Here is a 21,584-nt window from a genome sequence, read left to right as displayed (position 1 = left end):
TTGCATTCAGGGAGGAGATACGGACTGATATTACTGACTATTTTGAGCGTAATGCGGGGTCGGTGGACACAGAGGCGACTCTGTGGGAGGCCTTCAAGGTCGTCATTAGAGGCCAATGTATAGCCCGGCAGGCGGGTGTATTGAAGGCGATACGGAGCACTCTGGTAGCACTTGAAGCCGATATAAAACGACTCGAAAGCACTTTCTTAGAGGCTGGGGAGTCAGAAGTGGCGGGGCTATTGAAAACCAAATTATTGGAATATGAAGAGGAGGCGTTGAGGGAGGTCAAGTTCCTGGGGAAATATGCGGAGGCGAGGCGCTACGGCGAAGGAGGGAGACCGGGGAAGGTCCTAGCAAATATGATTAGACCGCCGCGTCCTGCGACATATATCCATGAACTGCGCACAACTGATGGCGAACTGCTTCATGACAAGGAGAACATTGTAGGAGCATTCTCCAAGTTTTATTCTCGTTTATATACCAACACTCAAGATGAATGCCCAGAAGAGCTTATATCCTATCTAGGCTCAATAATAATCACAGAGAATATATGGACCTTCCAATAGACGCCGGAGATGTGGCACAAGTTATCAGGAGCCTGCCGCCTGATAAGGCGCCGGGACCTGATGGTCTCACAACAGCTTTCTATAAGGCATACGTAGACGAGCTGTCGCCCCGGTTGCTGGCAGTGTACGAGGAGGCCCTGGAGAAAGGGGTGTTGCCTGCCACCATGCGCGAAGCGCTGATTATCACGCTGCTGAAGCCGGATAAACCTGCTGACGATCTAAACTCATATAGGCCCTTATCTCTGATTAATGTAGATGTGAAAATTTTAGCCAAACTGCTCGCGAACCGGGTGCAACCAATGCTGTCGATGGTCGCACTCCCCGACCAGTCGGGTTTCATACCAGGTAGGGCGACCTCCCACAATCTGCGAACGATCTTCGCTGCATTACATTACCTACACCCCGAGGTTAGAGCTGCCGTGGTGTTTTTAGATGCCACTAAGGCCTTTGATACAATTGAATGGCCATATTTATTCCATATATTAAAAAGGATGGGTTTCAGTACGCTGATGATTAGAAAAATTTGCCTGCTTTACACTTTACCTACAGCCAGAGTGCGGGTGAATGGTCTGGTGTCGGAGCCGTTCCCTATATTGCGTGGTACCAGGCAGGGTTGTCCTCTCTCCCCGCTGCTATTTGCCATAGCTATGGAGCCGCTAGCTGCGAGGATTAGGCAACATCATACTGCAAGAGGTATAGGATTCAATTCTAGAAATCTTCTAATATCACTATACGCGGACGATGTGACCCTTCACCTTACCAATCCTGCGGACAACTTGGATCCCATCCTGCGGGAATTCGTCCGCTTTGAAGGTTTCGCGGGCATCTCCATCAACTGGTCTAAATCGGTAATCTTTCCCCTTACGGACGGTACTGCGGAGGTGTGCTCTGAATACCCCCTGCGCTGGGAGTCGGAAAAAGTCAAATATCTGGGGATTTGGATAAGTCGTGACCTTCAGGAGATTTGGGGCCTTAACTTTGGCAGGGCTATGATGTGGCTGAGCGAGAAAGTGAAATTATGGGCTTCCCTGCCCCTATCATTAACTGGGCGGATCGCGTTGACAAAAATGATAGTGTTACCCAAATTCCTTTATCTATTCGTCAATATACCTATACCGCTTACAGCACACTTCTTCACCACTTTGAGGTCATGCCTGGTTGAGCTGGTGTGGGCGGGTGGACAGGCCAGGATAGCGTGGGACACGCTGGCGCTGCCACTGCGGCAGGGAGGTTTGGGTGCCCCAGATATAAAACTGTATGCCCTCTGCGCTCAGGCTCAGCTCCTGCATTTTTGGACCCACCCTGTCCCTTTTCAACCTCACGTGGCAGTGGAACGAGATGTGGTGGCGCCCCTTCCACTTGGAGTGGCGATATGCGCTAAGGCAAGGCGTCCTAGAGAAGATGTAGATACGGCTAGGATGCTGCAGTGGGTATGGGAGGAGTTGCGCAGAGGGCCGGGGTCCCACTGTTGTATGCTCCATCGCTCCCTCTGTTGCATAACCCGATGCTGCCCTGTGTGGCTGATGGAATAGCTGGTCACCTGATTGACAGGATGAATCTCCGCACCTTTGCTGACCTTTTTCCCAATGGCAAGTTTATGCCCCCCCCCGGCACCGGAGGAGGGAGGTACGGTGCCCTTTTCCAAATTATTTCTGTACCATAAACTACGTGCGGCGTGCCAGACACTATTCGGGGGGTTCCCTGATGCGCCGCCGGTCTTTACAGCTTTGGAGGCGGTGGTGGGCTCCCCTTCTCCCCGAAAGCTAGTAACTCGTATTTATCGTCATATGCAAAACATGACACCAGTGGTAGCGCCTAAATCTATGCTATATTGGAACGAGGAGCTCCAGCCTGAGATTTCTGAGGAACAGTGGGAGTTCTGCTGTGGGCAGCTTGCTGAGCTTTCGCCAAATTACAAGCTGCGATTAATACATTTTAAATACCTGCATAGGTTCTACAGAACCCCCATCAGCCTGAAAAGAATGGGGCTTAGGGAGACGGATGAATGTTGGTGTTGTGGGTCGGCCTTGGCCTCTTTTCTACATATAGCTTGGTCCTGCCCGAGGTTGAAGGGTTATTGGTCTCAGGTTTTTGTATCGGTAAACCAGATAGTGGGCCGCTCTGACGTCCCTTCCCCTCTGATTGGGCTACTAGGTTATGTCAGAGACACTCCGCCAGAAGTGCGCAGGCTGCATGCATTACTTTTACTGTTTGCTAAGCGACGGGTGGCGATACACTGGGGTAGGCAGAGGGTGCCCGCGGTGAGGGATTGGCTGGCGGATGTAACTTATGGGCACACGCAGCTAACCACATTCTGGGAGTTAATGCCGGCTGCATCTAGACCCCGTGACATTTGGGATCCGTTTGTGAGCTGGGCTCGGGAACAACAGAGCCAGGAATCAGAGGGAGATACCCTAAGTGAATGATCCCTGGAAGGGGGGTGGCGGTGGGGATACATCGCACTCCTCGCCTCTCACATCAGGAAGGATATGCCTTTAATGCTAGCATGACCCAGATCGCTACCCCTGTTTTTCTCCCGCGGCTGCCCTCTCTAAACACCAAGGCAGAATGTTGTGACCCTTCTGAGCCCCTGTGCCCAGTCTAGGTGCTTGTAATTTCTATTGATATGGACATGATGACTACTGTAATATGTTCCTTTTTGTAGGACACCTAAATGCATACTATATGTAACACACTAATGATGATAATTGGCAAGTTTGTTTGTTGTATTTTTTATAACGAAAAAATGCTCAATAAAAAAAATAAAAATAAAATAAAATCATAGCGTCACTCCAAAGAAGGAAAAGGACACGTGCAATGATAAACTAGTCCTACTGTTTAAGATTTCTGTATGTAAAATCAAAAACAATTGGGCACGAATAAGCCCTTCAATAACAATAGGAATACCATCATATAAAGCTCAACCACTTTCTAGACTGAAGTGTTCTAATCTTTGAAGACATTATTGAGAAAACTACAAATCATCCTAGCTAACAATACTTTAAAGCGTTATAGAATCAAAAGTCACATAATAAATCAGAGTTACTAGCTATAAGATGGGCAACAATGTCAAAAATATCCTTTAACACCAGGTTTTCAGTCTTACATGTCCCACTAACAGCTAGGTGGTCTTGTCTTCTCAAGTCTGGAACCCACGATTTGGAATACTCTGTCACCAGAAAGCAGAAACGCCTATTCTTACCTACAATCTGTAAACCACTGTCTTCGTTGTGAAATATATTTCATTTTATTTGTAGCACTCAGGGGCGTCGTGAACCCCGGCTTTAGCGGCTACAGCGGGGGTGGGGTTCTTTATGGGCCTCTTCTGTCTGCAGCTCGGCAGACAACAACTCATTAACGCTGGCACACAGGCCCAATAGAACAGCAGCAGGAGCAAGGAAAAAACATACAGCTGGGTGACTAGAGCAAGGAAAGAACGGAGGAATATTGGAAGAAGGAGTGAGAAGAATGAAGTATGGATGAATGAGTAGAATGATGAGTGTGTATGTGGATGAATAAGTGGGTGAAAGGATCATTGAAAGTTAGGTGGTGTATGATGGATGGATTCCGGAATGGATGGAGAATGGATGCATGGTTGGATGTCATGAATGGCAAAGTGACTGAATTTGTAGATGGGTGGCAGAGTGAATGGATGAATGGCACAGTAAATAATTGGATGGTTGAAGTCCAGAGTGGAGGGATTGATGGATGAACTGCAGAGTGAATGGATGCTAGAGTGGGTGGATGGATGGACAACATAGTTGATGAATGGATGGATGACAGTGGCTGGGCAGATGGCAGAATGGATGGATGCACGGATGGAAGGATGGTTGGATGGATGGCAGAGTGTCTACATCTGTGGTACACAAACTATGGCCCGCGGGCCGCCAGCGGCCCATGGACCTACCTTGGCGGCCCGCAGACACGTCAGACAAACGCCATATGATAATGGCCACCGTACATAAACATAGAAGAGGGCCGCGGGAGCATGCGCAATAGTGGCTTCTTTGCGCATGCTCCCGCGGCCCTCCTCTATATTTACGTACGGTGGCCATTATCGGATAGCGGGGTGGTTGTGCCCCCTGTAAGCCCCACCCCCCCACCCCCGCTGTCACTCCAGTGCGGCCCTCGGCCGCAAACCTTACAGAAATGTTGGCCCCCGAGCAAAAGTTAGTGAGTACCCATGGTCTACATGGATGGATCATAGAGCGAATGGATGGAGAGAGTGGATGGGTGGATGGCAGAGTGGATGGATGGCAGAGTGGATTGATCGATTGGTGGCAGGATTGATGGATTGACAGATAAATGACAGAGGATGGATGGATGATGGCAGAATGGGTGGATGGCAGAGTGGATGGATGAATGGTAGAGTGGATGGGTGGATGGTTGGCAGTGTGGATGGATTGAAGAATGTATGGATGAATGGATGGTAGAGTGAATGGATGGATGGCAGATTGTGTGGATGGATGAACAAAGTTTAACTAATGGAGGAAAGAAGGAATGGCTGACAGAATGTAAAGGTGAAATAGCAGATATCAGTAGGTGGACGGAAGGGTGAAGGAATGAATGGATAGATGCATGGATAAAAGAGACAAATAAGCTGTTCTCTGGAGGGTGCTTTGCTTGCTTGGTTGCATCAGCGTTTTAGTTCAAAATGGGGACTATTTTAATTTTCTGTCTACTCTCTTGGTAGCACTGCCTAGTTGTTTGTTTTTTGTGAGGCGCCTGATTATAAAGTATAATAGACAATGGATGGAGTATCAAAGTTGAAGATAGTTTGATGATTTTGATCATTTGCATGCAAATAGTATGACATGTTTAATTACACTATTTTAAAATGCTAAACCCTTAGCCTGGGTGGTTGGGGGAGCATAAGCCAAACTGTGATGATTAGTCTATTCATTCTGCAGTTTGTGTGGTGCATAAATCGCAGTGTTGGACTTAGAAGTGCTTCATTGTGGTGTGGCAACATAAACGTATGTATATGTACCAGTAGTTTAACTTTCAAAAAGTAGGATAAAGTAGATCACAGCACAGTAGTGTGAAGATGTCTTAGAATCAGCTTATTAGAGCTATCTGACTGCAAGCATCAGTTGCAAGATTCCAGTAATGTTGGACTTGTAGTGTCATCCCAAATATTTTTGTCTTCACCCTCCTGTTTTCAGAACCCATTTATGTTGGCTTTTACAATCGTGTGCACTGTACTGCTGTTAGTCAGTGCTAAAGTGTTTGTGTTCTCTTATTTAAACATTATAAAATTGGCTTACACCCAATTGGAAAATTGAATTTACTTGTAACTCCCTAGGTAAGTGGTGTACCATATAAACAGGGCTGGTAAATTCAATCTTACTAATGTGCCTACAGCACTTATTGTGCCACCCGCTTAAGTAGCCCTTTAAAACCTGCCACAGGCCTGCCATTGCTGCTTATATGTGCAGTTTTAAACTGCCTTTCCATTTCAACCTAGCAAAATAAACCTTTTGCCAGGCTTAAACCTGTCTTGTTTAACACATATAAGTCACCCCTAGTGTAGACCCTAAACCGCTCTTAGGGCAGGGTGTATTATATTGAAAAAGTTGGACATGTACTTTTAAGTTTTTTAAAACTTTTTATTTCAAGTTTCCAGGAAAAAACATGTATAACGATAACAAGCTAAAAGTGTAAACATAGCAATATTCCTTTACAGATGAATTACACAGTTCCCCCCGGTCCGCCGCTGGTCTACTTGTAAGTTTTACATGTCATGATAGTGAAAAACTCCTAAATTAATTTTTCACTACTGCAAGGCCTACCTCTCCCATAGGATAACACAGGGTACCTGATTACATTTAATAAGAGGTAACGTTTGTGTGAGAGCAGCTTTGAATAGCATGTTTGGTGTCTGAGGAACTTCATTATTTGCATTAGAACAAGGAATACAAGGGCCCCTTATATCACTAATTGCTGGGATATTTGAGATGGAATTTTTGTTGACCCCCCAACCTCTCCTCAACACACACGATTTCCATATTAATGGCCCCCGTAGCATTTTTAAATAAATTTATAATAGTAGCAGTAAATGGGCACTCCTTAGAGGTCAGCACTGTAGACTTCCTTTTTCCAATCAGATCTTACCTTTCAGTACAGCATAACAGTTGGCAAAAGTGAAGTAAATGAAGAGGCCAAGTGGGTTGGCCCAGCCCAGCCTTGGCCAGCTGCAGACTGGCAAAGAAGGGCCTGCTCATGGCCCAGTTTTCGTGTGTGCACCCCACGCCGCGGGAGTGCTGCAGGATGCTATGTGCCTCCTGGTGAGAATTGGGGCTGAGGTGGCCTCCCCTCCACCGGGGGAGATAGTTAATTGAGTTCCTTGGCCCTCGCTGGGTTTGAGTGGGTCCTGCGCAGAGGGAGTGCTGCAGGTCGATATGCATCTCCTGGCACGAATCAGGGCTTAGGCATCCTCTCCTGCCGCTGGAGGGAGCTGGTTTATGGGGTTCTGTAGCCCTCGCTGGGTTTGAGTTGTGCTGCAGGAGTTCTGCAAAATGATATGCGCCTCTTGGCATGAATCGGGGCTGAGGTGGCCTTCCCTGCTGCTGGGGGAGCTGGTTAATTAAGTTATGAGGCCCCCGCTGGGTTTGAGTACATTGTTTATTTATTTTGACAGTTTTAGACACCATGGAGTGGGCCCAGACAGGCATCAGAATCTATGGAAGTGTGAGGTCAAAAAGGAAATTTGGCCATTGTTAGACCTCCTACATGTGGAAATGGTCAGTTGGGGCTCGGTGGATAGTAATTTAGTGGGAGCAAGACATTGAGCAACAGCTAACATCTAAAAGAGAGTAGGGGGAATAAAAGCACTGATGGGCATCAGAATCTATGGAAGAGTGAGGTCAAAAAGGAAATTTGGCCATTGTTAGGCTTCCTACATGTGGAAATGGTCAGTTGGGGCTCGGTGGATAGTTATTTAGTAGGAGCTAGACATTGAGGAGAATCTAAAAGAGCGTAGGGAGAATAAGAGCACTGCAGTCATTCAACAAACCATACAGCAGGAGTATCCATTTAAAATGGAAGAGCATAGTTCCAAGTGCAGATGGTGGTGGTATTACTTATATCCATGTTATTTCTGGATAAAGTTTTAGAACTCATACTAATATTGTAACTTTAGCAATTCAAAGTTAAACTAAACTGTTACTTTTTGCAAAGCGCTGTCAAAAAGAGATATCTGTAATATCAAAATGGACTAATTAGGCAATACAGACTTCAGACTGTGTATGATAAATCAAATATTGTAGCGCATATTGTTTTCAAACGCTTCAGATTTTTAAAAAAGAACCCCATGGTGGAATATTGTAGATTAAAGTTAGTGCTAACAACACTGTGAACTCATGAATGGAGCAGTATACGTTTAAAACGATGGAGAGGGTTCTGCATGTGGGTCATTTTAGGGCTTTACAGCCGTTTAGGGTTGACTCTTATGTGGAATCTCACTGCCAGGCACATGATAGGTTTTGTTTAAAATGCTGACAACATGACTTTATTTTCTTGCTTTGCTGTCAATACATAAACTGCCTTAGAAACAGGGAGGGTACATGTAATGCTGAGACACTGAGTGAAAATAGGAAAATACTTAGGCCAGATGTACAAGAAAGTAGCTCATCAGCTGTGATGTACCACTTTTCTTGGGCTCCCCTACCGGCCCCTAATGACACCATGGTAGCCCTGTATTTACAATACGGCACAACATGGTGCACATTAGGACAATAGCGTCTTATGACGCTATTGTGGTACTTTGGAGGATTAACATCATAAATAATGGAGCTAATACCGCAAAGTAAAGGGAGGCCCATTGATAGTAATGGGTGCTTCATTTTAACGCCTGCTCTGAGCAGGTGTTAAAAATTATGCTAAAAGTGGCGCAGTGAAACGATGTAAATTTTACTGTGCCATTTTTACAGCCCTCCCACTGCTGGAATGCCCCCCTTGCATACATATGCCTGGCGCAAGCAAAATGTGGCACAAGGGGCTGCAAAGTAGCACAGTAGCGCAATGCAAGCATTGCGCTACTTTGTAAATATGGCGAAGGAGAATGACCTCCTTAATGCCACATTAATGTAAAAAAAATGAGAGTAGTGTGGTGCTAAGAGGCTCTGGGTCCTAGTTATATCCTGAGTTGGTGCTACTCCAATTTTCACAAGCTGAATATAGCGCACAACTCACCTAATTGAGGGCGTTCATAACACAGTTTTAGCAAAGGCCCCTGCAGCCCCCACTGTGCGGGGGGCAGAGCTTCAGGGGGCCCCCTCAATATAGTACACCGGCCTGACACCCTTTGAGTGAGTCCGGAGAGGGGAGCCCTCCATGTACAGTGTAATGGGGCCTCCACAAGCTTTGTTACACCTTTGGTTTACAATATTTTGCAAGACCCACATAGTATGAAGAGAACAAATACACAAGATATACTTACTGGTAGGCCAGGTCTTCCAGATGGGCCCTGAAACAATGCCAGGTTACACATGGTTAAAAGAGAGCAAATGGTTGACAAACTATCAGTACATTTTATACAGCCTGAGTGCGAATAATAGATAAGAGTTGATATTCAATTGCATTTGGATAACGTTTGATATCCCTGCCGAGAAAAGGTTGCAAAACTATGGAGCATACTTGATGTTGTCTTGCTACCATCAAAATGTCAGCTTTTGGCACCTGCTGTATGTGTCATGGAAAGCAGTTTAGGCAATGAAACCTTCGAATGAGCACGCATTTAGTTTAAGAAATGTTCAAGGGATAGGCTGAAACACTTGTATTCATCCTCATGTGTAACTTCAAAGCTCCTAGTGTACTGTTGGGTAAGTAAAATGGTTGTTTGGTTCATTTGGTACGTTCATTTCTGAACCATTCAAGAGTCCCTAACAAAACAGATGTGTTTGCTGCCTGAAACCCCTTCGATGAAGGCCCATTTTGTCCTGCATGTCTTTTTATTCGATCCAGTTCTGTCACCCCTTATTTTTACTGTCAGACCGGTAATGCATTTGGGATTGCCTAAGTATTCTGAGAAAACATACAATGGCAATCCATGTACATCTGTAGAGAAGATGTTAGGACACTATTCCCTATTCGGAAGGTTGAAGCTCTGTATATGAATTGAATCAACCATAATATTGTTTCTATAATTCAAAAACCAGTACTTTATAATGACCACTTCAACCAATAGCCATACATGAATGATAGGACCTAACACGCCTGAGAACAGCAAGGTGCTGAACAAAGTAGGTAGGGTTGTGTTACATAATTTTGCACCATCATGTCCAGATTAGATAGATTGTGCTGACTCAAATTTTCTCCAGTATTTGCACCAGCATTTGGACCGCCTGGGATAAAGGGTCACTTTTGTTTGGGTCGAATTTAGGTATGGGCTTCTCAAGTGGAGCCAGTGTCAGTGCAAAACTACACCTGCACCATTGCTACCTTGCATAAATCAAAATTGTTGCCTCAAATCCAGTCTGGTGCAGCCCTTATAATCAAGACAATTGACTTCAGTCCCTCTCTCTATGAAAGACTGATTTTCTAAGAGCTGTGCCCCCCCCCCCCATTTTTTTTGCTTTTGTTCCACATGTTAATACTACCACTCGGTGTGCTGGTACCCTGCAGTACTTCACAAACGAGCAAGAAATGTGCTTACTGCTTTGAGCGAAATATTTAATTCCAACGAGTATCATTTATTTGGAAATACCTAGATATGTGTGAGTTTTTCTTGAGGAGAGGCTTCACCCAGCATGATTCTGAAATTAGGTAAATATGTATTATCTTTACAATTATGAGAAACAACAGGACTTCTTCCAATAAGCCTTTATTGCTTCTCTCTCTGGTCCCCAAAGCAATACACACATCATTAAAAAAAAAACTCAAAAATGTAATGGTGTTTACTTTTTAGGTTTTTGTCATGTTAATGTTATGCATATTTGTAGAGCGCACTATCACCTGGAAGGGTATCATGGTGGTGAGCAGGCATGGATCTAGCCAAAACTAGACCCTAGTGAGACTATTCGAAAAGCCAGGTCTTTAGCTTTTTTCAGAAGTCAAGAAGTGAGTGCGAGGCTCTTATGTGTAGCAGCAGGTTGTTCCACGCTTTAGGAGCGATGCAGAAGGATGATACATTTTGACCTTTACCAGTTTGACTCTACTAACTTGTCTAGCTCAAAACTATACCATTCCGATTTCTACAAAAGCATACTTGGCCACTGATGTGATGTGGCAGTGGAGGGGGAAATTATGCAGCAGGCTTGGCTAAGAGGTAAGAAAAGGCAATTTTTTATCATAATGCAGCACAATTAGTGAATAATTATTTCATTATATTGTCATTTTAACACACTTTTAATATGGGCTCGACAAAGAATTCACGCTCTTAGTTTCAGATTAGTACCTGAATACATCAAACAGCTCTTGATACATGGCTAGTTAACTTTTCCAAATGGTCTGCCAAGTAAGTAAATAGGTAATTATGCAGAAATTCCATGGGCACATAATCGCACAATTGCTATGGTCTTGAGTATACTTAAGCAGTGATTATATGAGTACTGTTTAGTCACTCTCACACCGTACTATTAAAATAATTCCACTACCACCTTACCTTGTGGTGTCGATTTGTATCAGAAAATCGGCACAGTAAATCAAAAGAGCGGAACATGTTTTTTGGAGGTAGCACAGAAAAATATTCAGCCAAAGATATCACAATAAATGGCGCCATGCACACCACCCTTTCGACCCCTTTACCATCAAGCGTAGAATAAATGCACAGTGGTATTCTCTACTTACTGGCAGTCCTAAAAAAGAAAAAAAGACAACATGTTAAGGCTTGTTATTGTTATTCATAATGCAGTTTCAATTTTGTGAGTATCAAATGACATAGTCTATACAAAACTCCACATTAGATCAAACGCTCTTCCGTTTATCAATATTTCAAGTCCCAACGCTTTTTAAAGTCTTGAACGTCAGGATGGGCAAAGATGCAACGGTTTTGTCACGCGATTATTTTGACTATTATCTGTAGTTCGAAAGACTTTCTCCATGTTAGTTTTCACGTTTAAAATTGTGACACAGTCCCCGTTTAAACTGTTGAGAGAAAAAAGAACACCAAAATCCAAGAGTTTCGAGGTCACAAGGAAAACAGTTTAAAAATATGCTTGCGAGGAAGTGGTATATCCAATTTTTAAAATCAACTACTATTTGCTTAGATATATCAAAAGTGCGTAACTCCGAGAAACTGCAATATGCCAATAATTGAGATCTGCATGAGACTTTGGTTGGGAACCTAATACTTTGGGTATCCTAACGTCTAGTTAAACAACTACTGGTTGGGTACGTACGATTTTGGGTGCCCTAACCCCTAATTAAAATTACTACTGTAGGTAGGCACTTAGTGGCCTTTTCTCATTCAGCTCATACTACGTATTTTATTACAGCCTTTAAACAAACGCATTCCCACACCACGCAAGAGTAAATCTGCAAGCATTTCAAGGTATGGGAACTACATGCTGGAGACAGAGGAATACCCACACATTTACACCCCTGCCCTTAATACAAAACTTGACATTGCTCATATGTAATTTCTTGCGTCCATATCTTGAATTTATGCTTGACAATCTTTGTAACACAGACCACTGGCAACTGAAACCACATACGGAATCCGATATTAATTTTGATAAAATGTCCAATGAACAAAAATGCAAGTCATTAGCATTTTGGACCTGAAGTAAATGTCTTCTACATAAAGAAATAATTCTCCGTGTCATAAAGAGCTATATCTGCTCGCATGAGACTTCACATAGTGATTTTTAAATTATTATTTAATCTAAAAATCAATTGTGTCAAGGGCAAACCTCAAACTAGAATGCGTGCAACAGGACTACCTGTGAATTTCTTTGCTTGTGGAAAAAAATATGGTTAATTTTCTACACCTTGAGTTGGTGTGGCACCATAAGTTAGAGCTCTACCTTGAGTTAGTGCTGCACCTTGAGTTGGTGGTACATATTGAGATGGAGTTACATCCTGAGCTGGTGCTGCTCCAACTTTCAGTTAGTCGATTTAAGTTTACTAAAGGACTTATCAAACAAGATAATCCATCAATCACCCAGTTACATACATTGAAAATAGATTATCAATTTGAAAATATACAGGTCTTTAAAATGTACAAAGTCAAATAAGAAAGCATCCATTCAGATATTTTCTATTTACACTAAAAGCATGAAACTACTCTAGGATTAAGTACATTCTTCTTCCCTTTTACCAGGTTTACGCTGACTTTTAATACTTGCACCATATTGTTCGCCTGAAGACGGGGAATGTATTAACCCTTTCGCTGCTAAGGCCCCCCCCTCCTATTTGAGATAGTTTGCGTTCAGGCCCCCATAACTTTTTGTTTGCATAAGCTATCAATGCTAAATTTGCTACTTTGTTTTCAACATCATGGAGATTCTAAAGGTACCAAGGAAAAAATGGGAAAAAGAGCTGCAGATGAAAGTGTCTGTTTTTTCCCTGCAAAGGGCATCAACAAAGGGTTTGCAGTGCTAAAATCAACATCTTCCCAACTTTCAGGAACAGGCAGACATGATGCAGAAAATCAAATTTTTCCACACAGTTGTGGAATTTTAAAGCGACATAGCCCATTTTTTCTAATTTTGTGCTTTCAGGCTCAATCCAGTGGTAGAAGCAATACATTTCTGTAAAGTAGACACAATTCTAAATTCAGCAAGGGGCCATTTGTGTAGGTCCTTCAAGGCTTTCCCAAAGAAAGTAACAGTTTAAATAAAAAAATATTGAAATTGAATTGAAAAAACAGCCATTTGTGTCTACATTTTTATCTGTTACTTCTTCTAACTATGGCAGATTTTCAAATGTAATATACAATTACGTCTGCTGGGCCTTTCTGGTTGTGGGCATATATAGGGATTGCAGGTCCACCAAGAACCCTAGGTACCCAGAGCCAATAACTGAGCTGCACCTTGCAATGGTTTTTCAATGTGACTGGGTATACAGTAATTCATTTGGTAAAATATGAAGAGTGAAAAATAGATATTGGGGAAACCTATCTATTTCTGAAATGGGAACAAGATATGGAGTTTAGAGGCAGTGGTCATTTGCACATCCCTAAATATAAGGTAACCCATACTAGCATGTGAATTAGAGGGCATTTCTCAAAATTACTTCTTTCTTACACACTGTCTTAAGTTTGGAAGGCACAAATCAGTGGTTAATTTGTAAGTAAAAACGTGCCAGTGCTCAGAGCTTTCCTCTGAAACACGTGGCTGCTGCATTTAAATGTGCAAGCATGGAATAATGAGGCAGCGTAATCCTAAAGTTGTCTCAGGCCTCTTCAATCCATTTACAGCCACTTCCTGTCCCTTCAGCTCACTCTTTGAGCTTTCTGCTTTCTCCCTTTGTGCGCTTTTCCGTCTTTCTCTTCTTCGGTCTTTACCATATGTGTGTTTTGCTTGCAGTAAATGCCTGATGCAGAAAAATAAGTGCTGGTGCTCAAAAAATAAGTGCCAGTGCCCCCCACTGGCAACCACTGGCTCAAATTAGGCACTGGTGCAAATGCTGAAAAAGACAATTGGTAATAACACTTGTTCTACTACTCTGTGTTCCCCCAAGTCTCTTAATGAAAATGGTACCTTACTTGGGTGGATGGACCTAGTGCCCAAAGCAGAAAACGGCCTAAAATTCAACTTTTCCATGCAAATATGACCTATTTTTTACAAAGAGGGTAGCTGTATTTTTTGGGCCCTGCTTCAGATTCCACTCAGGGAAACCTAGCAAACCTGTACATTTTTGAAAACTAGACACCTTGGGGAACCCTGGGTTGGGTGACTTGTGTGGCTCTCACCAGGGATGTTTTACCCAGAATCCTGTGCAAACTTCAAACTTTGACTAAATAAAACACATTCTCCTCACATTTTTGTGATGGAAAGTTCTGGAATCTGAGGAGAGCGATGAATTTCCTACCACCCAGTGTTTCCCTTGATCACCCGATTCAAATGATACCTCACTTGTGTAGGTGGGCCAAGTGCCTCCGACAGAGAATGGCCAAAAGCATGTAAAAATTGAGGGGAAACCAAATAAGTTCTAAAAGGGTCGTTTTTCACATGTTTTAGGCTGACTCTGCTTTGGGCACCCACCCAAATGGGGCAGAATTGTTTTCAATATAGATAGAGAAATGCTGGGTGGTAGGAATTTTGTGGATTTCTGCAGATTACGGAAGTTTTCTTTCCAGAAATGTAGCAAAAATGTGTGATTTCAGGCTAAATTGGAGATTTGCAGGGAATTGTGAGTAAGAAATGGTACGGAGTGCATGAGAAGCACAACACTCTGGACTCCCCCACATGTTTAGTTTTCAGAAGTGTCTGGGTCTGGTAGGTTTTTCCAGGTGGCAGCATACCCAAGTCCAGTAAGTGCAGGCACTCACCACTGTAAGTGGGATGATAGTGGAAATTAGCTAAGCTTGCTTTGCCCATATGTACCCATAAAAACCCCAAATTGTCAAATGTCCTCTTGTTTGTCATTGGGATGAGATGCTTTAGTCCACGGGGGAGAGAAAGACTGTTGCCCCCTTCAGTTGGGATGGGGTGAATAACCATGCCCATGGTGTTGGCCAGCCCCCACCTCTCTTTGTTTAAAAAAAAATGCTTCCCTGGTGTCTAGGGGGAGTTCTGCTTGCCCTGGGGGCAGATCTGACTTAATAATCTCATATGTTACCAGGTGGATGAAAAGACTGTGCCCATTTTTGGAGGGAGTCAGGGCATTACCATGCCCATTCTGGGCAGCCACTACCCCTACACTACAAAAACAACCTTGGTGCCTAGTGGTCTTTCTGCCCCTCCTGAGGGGCAGATTGGGGACTATTGCCCCCATCAGCCCACTGGGGGGGGAGCAGAGGTGGGGACATTGCAATGCCCACTCTGGGCAGCCCCCACCCCTAGATGAATAAAAAAAGAGCCTGGTGCATAGTGGGCTTTCTGTCCCTTGGGGTGGGGGGGGGGGTTGGGTCTATTGCCCATCTGCCTCTGAGGGGGGCAGAAAGACTGTGCTGATTTTTTGTGGGGGGGGGGGAGCATTGCAATGCCCATTCTGGGCAGCCCTCTCCTAGATGAATGAAAAAAATTCCCTGTTGCCTAGTTGGCTTTCTGCCCCACCCCCACCCATCGGGAGGGGAGTTTGGTGACTATTGCCCCAAAGACTGTGGCACATTTTGGAGGGAGTGCGGGCATTACAATGCCCATTTAAGACAGCTCTCACCCCTAGATGTGTATACAAAATAAATTCCTGGTTTTCAGGGGCAGATCGGGGGCTACTGTCCCATCTGCCCCCGTGGGGACAGAAAGACTGAAAATGCACAAAAACACAGGGGGAGAAAAAAACGCTTACCCAAGGGACTGCTCCACCATCCCTGGTGCCTAGTAGGTGGATCCATGTTTGGGGACCTCCCTCATGTGGTGATCCCAGGGATCCACTAGGGAGGGTTACCAGTGGAAAGGTGAAAATCTCCCCTGCCCAATTTATACCTCTCTCTTCTGCCTCGGTACTCAGGTGGCTGAGATAGACCTTTGAGGACCAAGGCAGTGAAAGTGAAATGAGTCGATCAGCTTATTGCCCTTTCGATTTCAGCGAAATGACATCAGTGCACTGCATGCATTGATGGTCATTTTACTGAAACGATAGAAACAGGCTCCAGACATAGGGAAGCTTGCAAGGCTGTTTCTTTCTAAAAGAAATCCATCTGGTGCCGGCACCAGAGGGATTTCAAGTGACATGTGCGCGGACAGCCGGGAGCCGTCCGACACACATGAGCAGTGTAGCGTTAGACCACTCCCGCCTATCAGATGCACAGAACTGGTTAATCCCTTGCCTCTGAGAAATATTTACAATCAAACATCACTTGTAACATTGATTCCGGTGAATCATTGTAAAGTCTACACCACCTTTCTTCATGGGAATCACCTACCAAGGCTCCATGAAGTAGCCAAATGCCATTTTGGCAAAATCTAATTCTTATCATCTCTTTCTCAATCTGGGAGGCTAAGAGACTGTCTTAATATAATGGGTTCAACCATACAGTTCGTACCAGTTAGTGGATGATTTACCATCAAGTTTGTAATGGGACTATCCAGCCAATAACTCCACTGATTTTGTTTTATATAATTTTATATACGTTTTGAAAAACATTTCTACCTTAGCCATTAATGGGTAAGGAGGATCAATAAACAACAATTTCCTAATCCCAGTGGTATATTATATCACACCCAAACCACATTGCTATTTGTAAGAGATCACAAAGTAGGGGTTTTGTCTACCATCAAATCAAACTAAAAGAGGTGACATTACAAGGATTATAATCACATTTGGTTAGACTGGCTCTTTCCAAAGAACACTATCAATCCTTGGAATGTTCCAGTGCAGTTATCTGTTTGCTAAATCTGCGATGTCCAAATCAGACTTGAAGAAGTTGTTGAAGAAGGGCTTGCCTTCTTCTATGATGGAGTTTTCCCTCCTCCTGCATTGTTCAGGTAGGGACTTTGTTAGTTCCTCAGTTGCATCTCACTGCTGATGGCCATCATGGTTAAGGAGCATACAATCCTCCATTGTGGGGCAGCTGCTTTCTCTGCCTTGCGTTCCAAAATCTCCACCCCTTCTAGTCTGCTTTTCTTTATGACATTGGGACATTGGCTTTCATTTTGGCAGTTGCCACAATAACCGAGTCTGCTAAGGCATTGCCTTTGATGTTTAAAGGTTTTTTTGGAAGAGTGCTTATATTATTTCCTCCCTAGGAGTTACAGGCTTGCATGTTGCTTGTTCTTTATTAGCCTCCTTTCCTTGATCAAGAATGCTTGGCAGCATTGAGAAGTATTATATCTTCCATTGTGATGGCAACATTATTTCCATAAGAAAGCAGCCCCCCTCTAATTGTACCCCATACTTGTCAGCACCTCTTTTAATGGCTGCATTGGCCATAGCTGTCATCTGAGAGTAAAGACCTTGAAGAATAGGATTTGACTCCATGCTCTGGAGAATCAGTGTCAAGGTCTTGCCACTCTCCCTATGTGATCTCAAGTTCTAGAATAAACCCTGCTTATTCATCTCCATCCCGCTCCTCTTCTTGGGGTTCAGATATACCTGGTAACTGTAACCCCACCTGCTCTTCGTCAATGACGTTTTCATTTACTGGCTTTGAAGGAATTCTAAATTCTTCTAGGGATTCATTAAAATCTCTCTTCTTGTGGAGAATCACAGCCATTTCGGCCTCAGGATTGTCTCTTTTTCCTTTCAACTTTTAATCTACTTGGCTCGGCATCAATGGTAGTCATTGACTTTTTGTTCTGGGTTGGTGTGTCTTGCAGTGACTCCCTGTCCCTTTTTCAGTCTCGATCACCTCTTGGTGTTGACCCTGCAACCCAGGGATCACCTCCAATAGTGGGCTTCTTTTTGTTTCAACTTCCCTTCATTTATTGAGTATTTCAGCACTGAGGGTGTCTTCAGGGTCCTTGTGTCTGAACTATTCAGCTCTGTCCCACCGCGCTTTCCCTCCATTTCCCTCCATCTCTCAGATGAGCATTCTTCAACCCCTGAGTGAGCTGTACACATGGCACACCTACTTTAGTGATTCTCAGTGGTTATCAATTGTCACTGTTGGTTCATTCCTTTAGCCTGCTTTTTCACCATATGGCAACAGTTCTGCTAGACGATCTGTTTATTTTCCCCTGAGTTCTTATCCACAACCTGGAGCTCTGGCTTCTACTTCCACACCCAACAGAGGAAACTAGAATCTGTACATGATGACCATGCACAAGGGCTTGCAGGGTGCACACATCTGACATCACAAGGGGATGGGCAAACCACCAAATGGTGCCCTACAACAACAAAAAATGAAAGCAGGGAAAGAACTGAGAAAAAGTTTGCACCCAAACACTAGATGCATGAATAATGCACAGGATGTGAATCTAGAAAATACTCATGCTGCAAAATAACGCATCTCTTCTCACTTGTGCACAGCAAGGTAAGGCAACAATCTTTGCTTAGTGGATTAGCAGACGCTGTGCATTATTCCGCCATTGAGTGGTTGGCTCCAGAAATGTTGTGTTCTAGTCTTTTTTTTTCTCTGGAGCGTTGTCGACCACCATTTGGTGCTAAGCCAGTCCTCTATGTGACGTCAGTTGGCGACCCGGAAGCTCCTGTGTGTGGTCACCATCTTCAGATTCATTTTTCCTCTTTTTTTCCTCTTCTTTTTTTTCTTCTCTCACCTGTTTGCTTCTTGTCCCACTCTTGGAGATGTGGGTGGGTTGCATGCAAATACAGAAAGCTCTTCAAGCTGTAAAACTACTCCTACAGGTAAGAACCATTTTGTTTTGCAGCTTGAACCCTTTTTTGGGTTCACATGCAGTGCATGAGATTATTATGTATTACCTTCCCTGGGCTGGTTGAGATGAAATGAGGATGAGTTGGCAAACAGATATTGTAGTACCTTCTGACCCACTTGTGCTTCCTTTTTCATCTGAATGCCCACACAGAAGAGTTTTGTGAAAGTGTGTGAGGATGCCCATGTCACTGCAGCATAGATTTCCATAATTGGCTCATTTGCTAGGAACCCTAGAGTTGCGCCCTTGTTTCTAGTTGAGTGCGCTTTGGGTCACACAGGTAATTGTTTTCCAGCTTTTGCCTAGCAAGTTTGGATGGTATCAACAATCCATCTAGGGTTAGTTGCCTTAGACCCTGGTGATCCCTAGTTTGTCTGGGCAAATGATACGTAAAGTTGGTTTCCCTTACAAAATCTTTTAGTTTCTTGCAGATAGCACATTAAAGGCCTTCAAACGTTCAGAGTGTTAGGACCTTTTCAGTTTGCATCTTTGGCTCCTGAACGAATGCCAGTAATGTATTCTTTGATTGACATAGAACAGTGTCACTAGCTTTGGTAGGAAGTGTGGATAAGTTCTAAAGACCACTCTGTCCTTGTGGATCTCCAGGTACCGCTCTTGGACTAACAGTGCTTGTAATTCGCTGACACTGCATAATGAGGTGATTGCTATTAGAAAGGCTGTTTTTAGAGTGAGCGACTTTAGATCTGATCTGTGCATGGGTTCTAATGGTTCTATCATTAGCTGTGTTATCACCATGTTCTGATTTCATAATGGTATTAGAGCAGATCTTGGTGGTTGAAATTTCTGGAATCTGAGGAGAGACATGAATTTCCTACCAACCTGCCATCTCTTTACTACTGCTGATGTAAAAAGGCCAGTTCCTGATGCGCCCTAGTATTGGACAAAATAGCTGCTATGTATACCTTCAGTGATGCATGAGTGAGATACCTCCCTCGCAGGTGGGTGAGGTATATTAACACTGTGTCCCAATGCATTCTTGAGTCCATTTTATTGTTGCTTGTGCACCACTGAATGTATCTTTACCATTTGTCTGTGTAATATTTGTGTGTGCTTGATTTCCTTGCCTCCCTCAGGATTCCCATCATCCTTGGAAGGAGTTGTAGGCGACTGAATCATAAGTATTCAGGGGCCAAGTTACTAGGCTGAATGTGGCTGGCTCTGGGTGATATACTTCTCTGTGTTGTATTCTCAGTAGGTCCTATATAGGCCTCAATGTGATCATTCATCCCCATGACATTTCCTGTAGATCTGAGTACTACATCAAGTCTTGCCCACTGATGGTCTATGAGGATGAGTTTGGTCCTCAATTGCCTGACCTTCTACAGCACCTTGCGGATCAGAGGAATTGGAGGAAAAGGGTATGTAAATTTCCCTGATCAATTTATTGATAGGGCATTCCCTTTTGTCTGGGGTAAGGAAACCAGGAGGCAAAGTGTTGGCATTTTACGTTTGTTGCTGTGGTGAACAAGTCTATGCTTGGTGTGCCTCGAATGTTGAAGATCTCTCAGATGACCTCTTGTTTTATCTCCCACTCATATGAGATGGCTTCCTGCCTGCTTAATTGGTCTGCCTCTGTGTTGAGTTTGCCTGGTAGGTGAATTGTTTGTAGAGGTATTTGCTGTTGTATTGCCCAGTGCCAAAGGTCTTGGTCTAGCTTTGATAGGGTGAAGGATTTTGCTCCCCCTTGTTTGTTGAGGTAGAACATGGTGGTTGTATGGTCAGCTTGTATCAAAACATTTTTGCCAGTCAAGTGTGCCAGGAAAGCTCTTAGGGCTAAAAAGACTGTTTTCATCTCCAGGTAACTGATGTGTTTCACTGCATCTGTGTCATTCCATAGGGTGCGTACCTTCAGGGGACCTGTGAGAGCTTCTTAACCTTTGGGAATGTGTCTGTTGTTATGGTCTCAGTTGGGGCTGGTGTCTTGAATGCTGCCCCAATGCTTATGTTTTTGGGATTCCACCATTGTATCTCTGTCTGTACCTTTGCTGTAACAATCACTGGATCCTCCATCTCCCCATGGCTTGTGACCATTTGTTGCAAATCCATTTTTGGATACGCTTGTAGGAAGGTGGCTTTCTTCTAGCATGGTTAGCCCCATTTTTGACCAGTTTGTCAGTGTTTGTCAGTGTGTTTTCACTGTCTCACTGGGATCCTTCTAGTCAGGACCCCAGCGCTCATAGTTTGTGGCCTATAAGTGTTGTCAGCATGGTTGACTATGTCACTGGTGTTCTTCTAACCAGAACTCCAGAGCTTATGCTCTCTCTGTTTACCAAATTTGTCACTATAGTTTAGTGACTCCATATTCCAATTCAGATTGGCACACTGAACCCTCCTTATAAGTCCCTAGTATATGGTACCTAGGTACCCAGGGCATTGGGGTTCCAGGAGTCCTTATGGGCTACAGCGCTTCTTTTGCCACCAATAAGGAGCTCATACAAACACTCCTTCAGGACTGCCATTGCAGCCTGAGTGAAATAGTGCACACACTATTTCACAGCCATTTTCACCAGGTAACTTATAAGTCACCTATATGTTTAACCTTCAGTTACTGAAGGCTAGGTGCAAAGGTATTGTGTGTGAGGGCACCCTTGCACTAGCAAAGGTGTCCCCACATTGTCCA

At 43.9% G+C, this 21,584-nt stretch overlaps 1 protein-coding gene across 1 annotated transcript in view; it reads right to left on the bottom strand.

The window, feature by feature from the left end:
- Positions 1 to 17,826, bottom strand: part of COL13A1 (collagen type XIII alpha 1 chain) — a 650,895-nt gene extending 633,069 nt beyond the window's left edge. Inside the window, exons 1-3 of the mRNA XM_069242266.1 lie at positions 17,706 to 17,826; positions 11,355 to 11,362; positions 9,007 to 9,033 (exon numbers count right to left, since the gene is read on the bottom strand). Of these exons, the coding sequence (XP_069098367.1) occupies positions 9,007 to 9,033; positions 11,355 to 11,362; positions 17,706 to 17,826 (156 nt within the window). The remainder of the gene's footprint in view (positions 1 to 9,006; positions 9,034 to 11,354; positions 11,363 to 17,705) is intronic.
- Between the last annotated feature and the right edge of the window lie 3,758 nt (positions 17,827 to 21,584).

The sequence above is a fragment of the Pleurodeles waltl genome, chromosome 6 (assembly GCF_031143425.1).
Source record: "Pleurodeles waltl isolate 20211129_DDA chromosome 6, aPleWal1.hap1.20221129, whole genome shotgun sequence".
Lineage (NCBI taxonomy): Eukaryota > Metazoa > Chordata > Amphibia > Caudata > Salamandridae > Pleurodeles > Pleurodeles waltl.
This window is presented reverse-complemented; position numbering and strand designations above follow the sequence as displayed.